Source organism: Filicampus tigris, chromosome 6, assembly GCF_054856515.1.
Source record: "Filicampus tigris isolate MCC_2025a chromosome 6, RoL_Ftig_1.0, whole genome shotgun sequence".
Lineage (NCBI taxonomy): Eukaryota > Metazoa > Chordata > Actinopteri > Syngnathiformes > Syngnathidae > Filicampus > Filicampus tigris.
In genome coordinates this window covers 5,515,071-5,528,031 of record NC_141222.1, presented here as the reverse complement: position 1 = coordinate 5,528,031, position 12,961 = coordinate 5,515,071, and the positions used below count along the sequence as shown (strand labels likewise).

The 12,961-nt window shown below is 40.7% G+C and overlaps 1 protein-coding gene across 5 annotated transcripts in view; it reads left to right on the top strand.

Annotated features, from left to right (window-relative positions):
• sorcs1 (sortilin-related VPS10 domain containing receptor 1) overlaps positions 1-9,663 on the top strand; it is a 196,163-nt gene extending 186,500 nt beyond the window's left edge. For 4 of the 5 annotated variants that reach the window (XM_086033399.1, XM_086033398.1, XM_086033401.1 and 1 more), the window contains 4 exons: positions 705-804; positions 4,166-4,271; positions 4,854-5,011; positions 9,135-9,663. In XM_086033399.1, the coding sequence (XP_085889525.1) occupies positions 705-804; positions 4,166-4,271; positions 4,854-5,011; positions 9,135-9,196 (426 nt within the window). In that variant the 3' untranslated portion in view covers positions 9,197-9,663. The remainder of the gene's footprint in view (positions 1-704; positions 805-4,165; positions 4,272-4,853; positions 5,012-9,134) is intronic. The other variant, XR_015087120.1, reaches the window with a different exon arrangement.
• Positions 9,664-12,961: the final 3,298 nt, after the last annotated feature.

The following is a 12,961-nucleotide window of genomic DNA, read 5'->3' as shown; positions in this document are numbered from 1 at the left end:
ACTTCAGTTGCAAATTATGCTGGTTAAAAACGGATGCAAATGAAATCGCATAAGTTTATCAAATAGTGAAGGAGGGGTGACTCATGCCGGGGCCTAGAGTTACACTCGGGCATTATCTCCACAGCTGAGTATGACACTTCTCAGTCTTTCAGCAATTATCTTCGAACATCCATCCATTATCGATACCGCTTATCCTCACAAGGGTCGCGGGGTGTGCTGGAGCCTATCCCAGCTGTCTTCAGGCAGTAGGCGTGGGACACCCTGAATTGGTTGCCAGCCAATCGCAGGGCACACAGAGATGGGGAGAACATGCAAAATCCACACAGGGAGGCCGGAGCCGGGATCGAACCCATGACCTCTGAACTGTGAGGCGGACGTGCTAACCAGTCGACCACCGTGTCACCTACCTTCAAACATGAATAATAATAATGCATATTTATAACTAAATGATTTAAGTGATTTATTTTCTTTCTTTTTTCTTTTTTTCAGCTTTTTTAGGAAATAAACTTTATACTGATATGTATTTAAGATGATTCTGTGTTTTTTACAAACTCACAAAGCAGAAGGTCCCACATAAAAATTGTGTGCACCAAAAGGAGAACAACCTTTTGTGTAGAAGAAAACATGAAGTAAAATTTTAAAGGTGCTTTAAGACAATTTTAGGGTTACATGCTCAAACTATGTTTCATTCTTTGCACCAACAGCTCTCTGAGATGATTCTGAGTGCCTTGAATCAAAATCTGGTTCAGTTCACCTTGCGGCCTGGGGTCCAGGTCACAGTCTACGCAGCACACCTATCAGCAGGTAATGACACAGTCACTGGTGTAAAATTATTTTGGGGTGCCTTTTTCAAGTAAGTGTGGATCAAGCAGTTTAAGTGTCAGCATACAGAAAGCATTTGGGAAGTTATGTAACCGACACAGTGGATATGAATAGTATTATGTGCTGCACATGCTGTCCTCATTAATGAAAAATGCCAACTCTGTGATTGATTGGTTCCCACGATTTAGCAACACAATAAACTTTCATACAGTAAGCATTGTTGCAAGTATGTGTGCCTCTCTGCCTAAATGGGATGCTACTACTTTTCTAACCCCCCAAAAAAACAAATGTGCAATAAGTCGAACCACTGGATCCCTGAAATTACAGTAAAATCCTTTAAAGTGGAAGTCAACCCAAACATATATTTTTTGGAGAATATATTCTATGCAGGCCCACCAGTTGAAACATAGCATTCTGATTATTATTGAGTTTGTGGAATATGAGTTAAGCAGCAATATACACCCGTTTTTAGCCATCTCAGGGGGCGGCCATTTTGTCACTTCTGTTGTCTGAAATTGACATCGAAGTGGCTCAGGGATCAGTGAACAACCAATCACAGCTCACCTGTTTTCTGAAGCTGAGCCATGATTGGTCGTTATCTGAGTTCCTCCCTATCACCCCCTTCGAGGTCTCACTTTCATTGCCCACGTGAGCATTGAAGATCCCCCAGCAGAACAAGGGAGTGTCCAGGGGGAGTGCTCTCCAGCACACCCTCCAAGGACTCCAAAAAGGGTGAGTACTCTGAGCTGCTGTTTGGTGCAATAACCATAAAAAAAGGGTCAGGAGCCGTCCCCCCCACCCGAAGACAGAGAGGGGCTACCCTCTCGTCCACTGGGGTGCACCACAACGTACAGGCAACAGGCCTGGGAGTAATAAGTGTGCCTACACCTGCTCTGTGCCTCTCACTATGGGCAACTCCAGAGTGAAGAGTGTCCAACCCTCTCGAGAGGACTGGTACCAGAACCCAAACTGTATGTGGAGGTGAGTCCAACTAAGTTTAGTCAGAACTTCTCTGTCTCGCACACTATCTCAGGCTCTTTCCCTGCCAGAGAGAGATGTTGATAGAGTTATATTCTGTAGCCGAGCCAAGGTCCCCAACTTTGGCTTCTCACAGAGCAGATGGTGAGCCCATGGGAAAGGGGGGCCATAATGCCCTTTTGGGCTGAGCCAGGCCAGGCGCCGTGGGTGCAGACCGTCATCAGGTGCTCACCAGCAAGCCTCACCTCCACGCCGGGTCCAGGATAGGGAAAACCAGGACCAAAATTTTCACTTATAATAAGGGGCTTTTTGAGCCGTTCTTTGTCTGGTCCCTCACCTAGAACCTGTATGCCATGGGTGACCCTGCCTGGGGCATAAAGCTCCAGACAATTTAGCTCCTAGAGGCATTGGGACACACAAACCCCTCCGCCATGTGATGGCTCAGGCAGGGGTGGGCTCATCTCATTCCTCTAATTGCAACCCTTGCGGTAATCGCTCCTTGCGCCTCTGTTTACATGCAAGCACCGCCCATCAGAAATTCTGTCCAGGAAAGAGTGAGGTAGGTAATGAGACGTGGCTCCTCAATGTTGTAATGTGGTGGAACATCTGTTAGAGATGACATCACGTCATTGATGCTAGTTACAAATGCACCGTCTGCGTGTCAGAAGTATTACTATCACCACAAATGTCCACTTTCTGCTTTTTGTTTCAAGTGGTATTAAAGTCAAATATCAACACTGTTATGCTTCACAACTTTGTAAATGTGCTGCCGCTCATATTATCTTCTCTAGTGGTTGCTAAGACAACACAAATCTACAGTCTTTGTTGGAGTCAAGTATTTTATGTTTGTGTATTTATTAGCATATAAACCTTCATGATTATGAGTTTCTGTTAAATCTTTGTGAAATGATTTATTTCAAGAATATTTTGTAAACAATAACTTCCAGTATTGGTCACACAATTACTGCATGTCTAGGACATGTATGCTGGATGAAGAGAGAGAGAGAGAGAGATACAGGTTTATGCACAACAAATACATCAAAGGTTGGTCTGCGAGAGTCCTGCACATTTTTAAAATTGAAGATTTTTTGTGTGGCACTGTGTAATATAGCAGCAGGTCTGTAAAATGTATATGTATTTGTAAATTAGGAGAGTCGAAGACACTGTGGTAGACTGGCACTTAGGGCAGCAGTCTAAAATTCAACATATATGTAAAATCAACTTACGAGTTGTTTTTTAAAATGTCAGAAAACTGCAATTACTCATCCCCAAAATGTATGTTGACATCGCTACTTATGGCCACATCAACATCTAAAAATATTGCCCTATTATTGTTTCTCTCTCATTTCTCTCATTAAGTGACATAAGATTTGTAATGATGATGCCTCTATGAAGTGGAAAACGCCATGGTCATAAAATCTGTAATACTTGAGCGGCCATTCTAATATTTTCAGTTGTTGACATGAGCCATAAGTAGAGATGTCAACAGAGATGGGAATTCTGTACCAGGGACAGAACAGTTCATCCATTTTGTGGACGGACGGACGTAGGATGAGAAGTATTTTAAAAAGGAGGGACCAAGCAATGACGGAAGTGTGTTTTTGTCCGTTCCTCTATTTGTCCCGAACTGCTTCAAGTACCGGCTGACGCGTTGTGTTGGGTTCTTTTAAAAAGAAAGACCACTTTTCTCTTCCGCGATACCATGGGGCAGCCATGACTAAGCATGCACAACACTGTAGAGTGCTGGTTTTCATGTGCGTTCCCTCCTTGCAGTACTGTTCTCACAGGCATAGTCGTCCCTCTTATGGATGCCCATTTCACTGACGAGGGAGAAGGTGGACAGCAATTTTGTTTTGTTAACTAAATGTTATCATTGAGTACAAACCTTATCCCTTTGCATGCGAAGTATGTCCTTGTCTGGGACATCTCTACACTGTAAATATCTATCTAAACCTGACAGGTCATGCCAGCTCTGCCTTACACTTAAAGCTATGACCCGAAAGTGGAAGACGTTCGTTCTCCTCCTGAAATAACATTGCGTTATTTTGCAGTAATTATTTTTGCAATAAAAACTGAAAATGTCTTGCATTAAAACGCACATGTTTTGCAATACACCGCAACATTATTATTATATATATATATTATATATATTAAATATTCACGTGATGTCCCTTGGCTTGCTCCAGTCCGCATCATCATCATTATCTTCATCACATCACGACTGTCTTGTGTTGGCAGCTAAATGCTATCTTGGTTATACAGTTGTAAACAATTAAATTTACTCACGGTTTTAGTTGGGTGGAAATAAAGTTGTTTTTGTAGTCACATTTTTGATGATTCCTTCCGTCTTCTGTTTTCTCCGCAGCACCGCAAGTGGACACCAGCGAAAACCACAGTACTCCTGCCATGTTGATGTTGCTGTCAGTTGTGGTTGTGGGTTTAGCTGTATTTGTCATCTATAAATTCAAGAGGTAAAATATTCATGAAATGCTATGAGTAATGAGGACTCCTCATGGGAAGGAAGTGAAAGGTGTCGTAGCTTGTTGGTGGGGAACTTTCCAGCTTTGTAAACAAAAGCATCTTGTAAGGTTACATTTTGTGTTGATAGATGCCCATCAAAAGGCACACTTTGATTTTGATTTTGATTTAACCTTGCACTTATTTTGGAATGACTTGGAAGTCTTTTGTTTGGTCTAAATGTCAGTCAGTCGTCATAGTTTATCGATAGAAAGCCCTTTCAATTTAGGCAGTTGACCTTTCTCAAATGTTAAATGTCTTCTCGCAATGTGTTGTTGCACACTATTAGGGCAGGTGGTATCATGACAATTCAGACAATCAAAGCAAAAGAGCAAAACCTTATCACCTCTACTAGTAATTGCTGATGTGTTATGTCTCAATGAGACAAGACGCATGTTCCAAAAATAGTTTGTAGCTGGTGTGCAAATTGGAGAGTAGTACAAGTGAGATGAATACACTTGCAGTGGTCCCACTTTTGTTAATTCAGTTAGGCTACACCCTTTATCCATTTGCCTCAATGTAAATATTTTCTCAAGGAAGATCCCAGGCCTCAACGTCTATGCACAGATGCAGAACGAAAAGGAACAAGAAATGATTAGTCCAGCTAATCCAATAGAGGCCACGCCAAGCTCACAGCGGGACGTGGCTCATTCTTTGGAGACTTTGGACACGGCGTTTAACTCACGTCTCATCGGTAAACATCTTGTTTATGGTGTTTCATTTTTGTTTTCATTTGCTTTACCTTTGATTGTCAATGTGTTCAATCATCCAACTCATCCTACACTTTTATGTGTGTTTTTTTTTGTTTTTTTTATAGAACTTAAATGGTCCAGTCCAGAAGCGCATAGAAACTAAAAAGCTCAATCAATAAGTATGATGACCAGTACATCTGTGAACATTAAGGGCTCTATATTCGTGCCCAGCGCTAGTCCAATTGTGTGCAAGGGGCGGGTTACACCACGTGTTGGTATTTTCACAGCCACACACAGCTTGGCGCAGTTAAATATGGTCAGTTTGCGCCGTTGTGGGCATGAACAAAGCCAACTTGATTCGCAGCCAATCAAAGTAGCTCCTCTCATTTCTCTTTAAATTCAGCGCACTGTCCTTGACATGGCAGAAGCAGAAACTGATTTGCTTAAGTCCATGCAAGAGGTCAAAGCAAACAAGTAATGTTTATAAGGGGCGGGTGGTTTAAAGTTGGCCACGGTGATCACAGATAACTGCTGTGATAAAAAAAACAATAATGCCTTCAGTGAAGGGATTTCTACAATGAGGGTTCAATGCACGCTGTTCATGTTAATGAACAGAGCAGGGCAGCGACCCTCCATCCCCAGTTTCCGTCCTGCATATTCAATCGACCCGTGGTCCCGGCCCGTCCTTCGCCGGCGACAGCCAATTACATAATCTTTTTGTCACACGTGGGTGTGAACAAAAAAATATCAAACAAAAACAACTAACACACACACGCACAGCCTTGTCATCGGTGAAATGAAAATAATATGGGACGATATGTCATTGCGTCTGTGGGACCGCAAGGTACACCACACCCTTTTATTTTTTATTCTTTTACTCGACCGCGTGTTGGAGTGCGGCACCTGCATGTGACGCGGTATCGGTGTAGTCCATTTTCGACGCCGGTTGGCTGACTCCGACCGACTGGGACCACGTGGGTCGATTGAATATGCAGGACGGAAACCGGGGACGGGGGGTCGCTGTCCGGCTCTGTTAATGAATGAAATACGATGACATCCGCCAACCATCTGCTCAGAATCTGTTTGCCTGTACCTCATTGATATTCACCAAAATCGCTGTACACTACCTGCTCCACCACTTAGACGTGGTTCCAGCAGGTGTAAAGTTTAGTCTACTTTCAGCCTCCAAATTCTCAAGTGTATTGGCGGCATCTCTAATTAAGCGCCCTCGGCACGCCGGAAGGCCCAGCAGGGCGCAGAGCTGTCTGCAAAATTCCCAAACAAGTCTTACACCGACACACACATCAATATGTGCCAGTTTTTACGCGAGAGCGCACCTGCCCTATGAATATAGAGCCCTAAAAGTTCAGTACGATCAGATTTGATTTAATGATCTCCACTGTATAGTGTGTTTTACCAACTAACCAATCTGTTTTGTGTCAATATGTGTTTAATTTGATAACTAAAATTGTAATAGAAAATATTAAGGCAACAGCGGGAAAGTATTTCTGCAAATGATCATTTTGCGTTTTTAAAAGTAAGATAATACAACTTATACGTGTATTTACCATCAACATTATCTTTAATGAAAAGCAGATTCTTTCACAGTTTCACAAAAAGTGACGTTGATTTTCTTTGCCTTGGGAAAAAAATCAACTACAGTAGCTCCATCTAGTGATGACCAAAATACTGCAAATCCATACAGGTGCTTCAAAATACAAAATAAGGAGTTAGGCAAAGGACAATTACGTAAGTGAAACCATCAAACAGCTTTTATTGCAGCATATTTTCATCAATATGCTTGTCATACGAAATTCCCCTGTATTATGTACTGTACTGAAGAAGAGAAAGAAAACAAGAAAACATTGCTTTCAAATAAACAACAGCCAACATCAGAGTGTAGGCAAAAGAGTTTCGGGAAAACATCAAGTCTATGGAATTTTACCATCATTTCCTCAGATAAAATGGCATCAGATGAAATTTCAGATGAACAGCTTGAATCTAAAGTGCCTGGCACACAAGTGATTGATTCAGATTAGCTGTTTAGCTTCTCAGTGTTGGAATGGAATTTGACATCTCTTGGAGGGGAAACCATGGGCAGTGATGTTCAGTCATCTATGCACGCTGTCCCCTTCCAAGAACACCACATCCACATACACCCTGTTTTCATATTATTATCATATTATTATCTTTTCATGCACATACACATGTAGTTTCGTCTTGATTGAAACTCTCCGTTTTAATGACGAGCATAGGCGGTTTTACAGGGTGGCAAGGGGTGGCAGCTGCCATATTTATCAAATACCTTTCCACCCCACTTACAAGCCGTATTGCTGGCAATGAATCTATCGATACTAAATTTGAAATTTTATTAAAAATGTTCCTTATTTTGTCTTCATAGTATGTATATGTATGTTGGTGTGTATATACAGGTGTATATACACATGTTACTGCGTATATTTACATAGGTTTGATCCTGAATGTTTGCCGTTAATGTTATACATTAATGGCTACATTATGCCGCCGTCCCTGTGTGACCTATATCTTTGCTGCTGTAACACTGAAAATGTCCCCACTGTGGGATCAATAAAGGCCTTCTTATCTTATCTTATCTTATCTTATCTTATCTTATCTTATCTTATAAAAAAGTTTGTTTAGAATTTACTCCCGCTCCGACCCCCACTTCTTTCAAGAAAAAATGTTTGCGTCCTTCCAGCTCCACAAATTAAGTAAAAAAAAAAAAAGGTCTGCCACATTTTAACTTGATCATTCCAGGCGGACCACAGAAAGTCAGGTAAGATATTTGTGGTTGCTCTAGTCCAGAAGTGCCCACAATCCAAGTGATCTACCTACTTTATTTATTCAAAAATATCATTTGAATTATTTATCAGTACAATTTATATTGGTGTACTTTGCATAACTGCAAGAACCCATTTTGCACAATACAACAAGTGTAAATTTTCTGTCCTGGCTTTACTCTGAAGACTTGCACTGAATGAAATCAGCCAGGGATAGAGTACGGACTTACAGTGAGCACACCTCCCAATGAACATCAGTCATGGTGGAACAGTACTTGAACTTTTTCAATGAACCCGAAAATGCCGCTCTACCTTTCGCTGCTGCGGCCGGCCAGCAAGTGCACACTTGTCAGCCGTTTGTCCTAGTCGCCGCCACCGCAACAACTGGTAGCCGCCACACGCCATCGGAATGCCCCGGTCTCACACTGGTGTTCAGGTGGACTGCTCCTCCTTCCCGCGGGTCATTCTACAGCGCTGGGGAAACCGCGAGTGTGTGCACGAGTGCGATCGCCCACTTCCCCCTGGCCCGCCCACTCTATATACAGTACAGACCCCCGGGGGTCCACTGTACTGTATATAAAATGTAAATGTAAAATAACATGTCGTTATAATGATATATCATTCTCTGACATGATGATACCATGGTGTTTCTACATATTGGAGGCATTCCCCCCTTTGATGAAACAAAAGTTTTGTTTGAGTGTTGCAAGTAATGCCAATCTTTTCGCATATAATATAGCAAAAAAGTGAATGAGAGAGGGCCACCGTCCACACTTTGCTCTTTAGAGCTTCTGCACACTACACAATGTCAGTCAAGGAACACACAGGTTGCTACAGAGAGAGTACGGGCTACAGCAAAGACAAAATTGGGATACATTGAAAGACGGGGCTCGCTCTCATCCACTTGAATAGACCCGGCGAAGGTGTGCACCGCTCGCATACATTTGTATCGCATGCTTTCTATTTGAACCACAGAGACAGATGGAATTGTACATTTTGTTAAGTTGTGTGCACAATATATGCCAAAAAATAAAACATGACTTTAAATCAAATGTTGGCTTTTCTTAGTTACTGAACAATGTTCCCATTATTCAATTAATCTATTTTGGAGATCATGTTAAAACATTTTAAACTATAAGACCTGTTGTTAATGTGAAAGAATCTACTTTTTATTAAAGGGTTAGGTTTTCAGTTCTCTTCTGTCATTGTTGCCACTGCTGCCAAGACATTAAATTATTTTGCGCTAACTCTCACCTGATCCTATTATGCCCTGTAAAGTGATATTACCACAAAATAATTCACATTATTGTTGATTTGTTTCCCCTAGGATGTAAGAAACCTCATGTTCATGTGCAATTCTCCACCGAACTCCCCACGTACGTCGTCTAAACTGTGGACTGGAACACCACTCCTGCTGCATCATAGATTTGTTTTAAGTAACCGGGACTGTGTTTTTTATCTTTACACCTGTGCATGTTGGACATTACTGATACATAGTGTACTCTATTACAAACGAGGAAAAACTGAGTGTTAAGTATTATTTTAACATATATCCAATAAATTCTATTTTTATTACATCGTAATTTATACAAGCTACACCAACAATCCAATGACAGCATGACAAACAAGGGTGACAAAGGTCATAAGAAGCAATGTTTTGGTTCTGCCTGGGGAGATGTTTACATGCTATGTGAAGCAAACAGTGTCAGTGAATTATTTATTCATATGAATATATATTTGTTCTTGAAATGAATTACACCTAATTTGTAAATCATGAATGTCAATCTATGTTGATAATATGCAGTATGTAATTCAATAACAATAAGTGTTACATAAAACAAAAATGTTGCTTTAAATTATGAATACAGTACTTTATTACCACTGCTGCATTGTTAAAAAAAACAACAACAAAAAAAAAAAAACAACAACATAAGGCACAATACATAGGTTTCATTTGTAATTGTTTTTATTTATGAACAATGGGGACAGGGTACGGGTTTCTTGATGCATTTAGATCTTGCTGTTATTATCAGGCTTCACCTCTTGATTGATTATGAAATATTTCAAAACGAGGACCCTCTTCATCCAAGTAATCATCAATAATTTCGGCTATTACTCATTGCAGAAATAGAGGGAAAATGTGTGGACAAATGCCCCCAAACACACCAGATTACCACATTGCAATTCAAGCAAGCTATATGAATAAACATTTTTCTAACTGACAGACAAAAAAGCTTAATTGATGCTACTCCACTTCCTTGTAAAAATATCCTGTATGTATCCATTTACATATATTAGGGTTGCAACGACAAACAAAATTTATAGTTCGTTTAAATTTATAGTACCTTTAGTGTCAAGGTTCGATATCACTGGTCAACAGCAAATTTTAAACAGAGATGGCTTTAAGTGTTCCTTAATGTATTTTTGACACTGATTTCAAAATGTATTTCCTTTTTTTCTTGCTCATCGGGTTTTTGAACTACTTTCATTTTTTTGTGTTTGAGTTTGATCCATAAAAGCTTGCGCAATACGGATTTCACCATGCATTGTAATTTATATTTATGACATTTCGGAAAATTCCACTTGTTGCTGAACTTAATCCTCAATTCATAACGGTTACAGAATACATTACTATATTACATATTATATTATTGGTATTATTGTTATGAAAACCTGTATTGGTTGTGGAAAACAAGCGAGGGCAGATTCAGAATCAGCGCCAAACAATTAATCTAGAAATGTTTACTTGCATCTGTGACAAAAAAAAAAATGTGTACACATTTATTGACCAGTTTATGCCGTTTTAAATTTATATAGAGCTACGTTCCCCATTATAAAAGACGCAAAGACAGAGTGACATCATCTTGCTTAACGCACTTCATTATTTATATAACTGGCAAGTTATATAAGTAGCAACTCTACTATTTCCTAAGTGACATGTATGGAATGTGTATTTTACTCTGATACATGCCGTTTGAAACATGGTATTACAAAAGTTACTACAACATAAAATTCAAAGGAATATTCTGTTGATGCAATGCCTAAATTCCAAAAGACACAGTGTAAGAATAGCTCTGCCTGTACTGACTGTAGTAGGAGGAGGTAATGAAAATAAGATGAATCAGGAACTGGGCATCGGCTGTGTGCCTGGGTGTGTATGTGTGTGCGTGAGTGTGTGTCTGTGCGTGCGTCCACCTGTAACTATGAGCAGGATGGATTATTTGGAAATCTGAACAAATATGTCTTTCTAGTTATTCGTTTTTAGTAACACAAAATTGTTTAATACAACAACATTGGATGCAACAGTGCAAATGCTTAATTGTGTACTGTTGTCAATAAAAGTGGAATGATTTTGAATTAGTCTTAAATTGACATACATTTTATTACAACATTATGAGCAACCATGTGTATTTTATTTTCCTTTTTTTTCATGAATTATTTTTCATAGATGGCGCATGCAGAAATGCTGGTGTATCATGATTTTTGTATTGGCGCAGGGCAAGCTGGGCCTGGTCGCCAATTTGGCTAAACACTCTGTGCCTTGCGGGGCATTCTGGCACAGCGAGGGTGTGTCCTTGAGGATACATGAAAGTGACAATTTGGTAGCAGAAATTAGCAATGTGTGTTCATGGGATCCAATACAAAAATTTAAAATTCTTCCCTTTAGCACACTTCTTTTCCCTTAACTGGAAAAAAACTAACATGGGTAAACAGATAAACAGTCTCCAAAGCCTTTAGTTATAAAAAGAAGCCACCGTGTGCAGAACAGACATTCTGGTTACAGATCTTGTAAATGACTCCAGCGAGCTGCTCCATGTTTCTGTGTATGTATGTGTTTTGTGCTGGTGGGCGGACGAATCCAAGCCGGCGGCTTGCCTGCTTGTTTGCGCTACTAAGTCACATGGCAGACGGCACAATACAAGGGGGGAGGCGGGCGTAGAGGGGAGAAAGAGAGGGTGGGTCTAAGCGCCGGATAGACACAGTTCGCCTGTTTGACAAAATCGCAGCAGTCCATACAAGAAATGGACTGAAACTAGAGTATCGATCTCATTGAGGTAGTATTGATCAGATCTTGATACTGACTTGGTATTGATAATATAGATAAGGGCATGACAGGTTAATCGGTTGCCCCATTAAATCGACCAATTATAGCTCTTCAAACATTGGCCAAAATAATCGGGCCACGTGGCCGATGTTCGTAACCCTAACCTCTAACGTTAACCCTAACCCGATGCGCATCACTAAATATTGCTTGCCCGTCGTTTGCCTGCGGCAGCGCCACTCGTCCGTCATTATTTCAAGTCGACCAAATCTTTTATCGCCAGTCCGTCACTCCATCATTGTTATTTTCAGAGCTGGGCATCGGCCCTCTGTCCCCGTGTTTCCAACCTGGATTCGGAGTCAGCCAACCGGCCTCGAGAACGGACTTAACCGATATCACGTCACAAGCAGGTGCCGCACTAAGGAAAAAGTGTTGTGTTCCTTGCGGTCCCACAGACGCAATGACATGTGCCCCATATTCTTTTTATTTCACCGATCACCTCGCTGTACGTGTGTGGATGTCATTTGTTTTTGTTTGATATTTTTTTCTTCATTTGGCTGTGTGTCTGCTCGTGCGGCACTTGCGTGTGACGTGAAAATTACATTCGCGACGGCGATTTACTATCGCCGATGAGGGACGGACTGGGACCACGTGGGTCGATTGAATCTGCAGGACGGAAACTCAGGGATGGAGGGATGATGCCCAGCTTTGGTTATTTTAACCGCGCTTCTACAATGTCTAAATTACAGTTCATCACCGCTATTTTAGGACCGTCATATTGCATCAAGGCAATACTGAAAACTTGATTTGATTTTACAAGAAAAATATATCAATGGAATTTAGGTAAGAAGTACTGTAACTCCTGTCACAGGCACACCTAAAAATGATGAGATGTTTTCAAAGGCAGACATCAACAAAATCGTCATTTACCATGTTTAGAATTACTCACATGAACCTTGAATTTCGGTGTTCCAATGACTGAGTTTATGGACAATGTGGTTTTTGAGCATTTTTAAAAAAAACAACAGCCTTATTTTAAATGATTACAGGCTATTTTCGGTTAAAGAACAGTCTTTGCATGGTTTTGGAAGGCGCAGAGCTTTTTGTTAAGC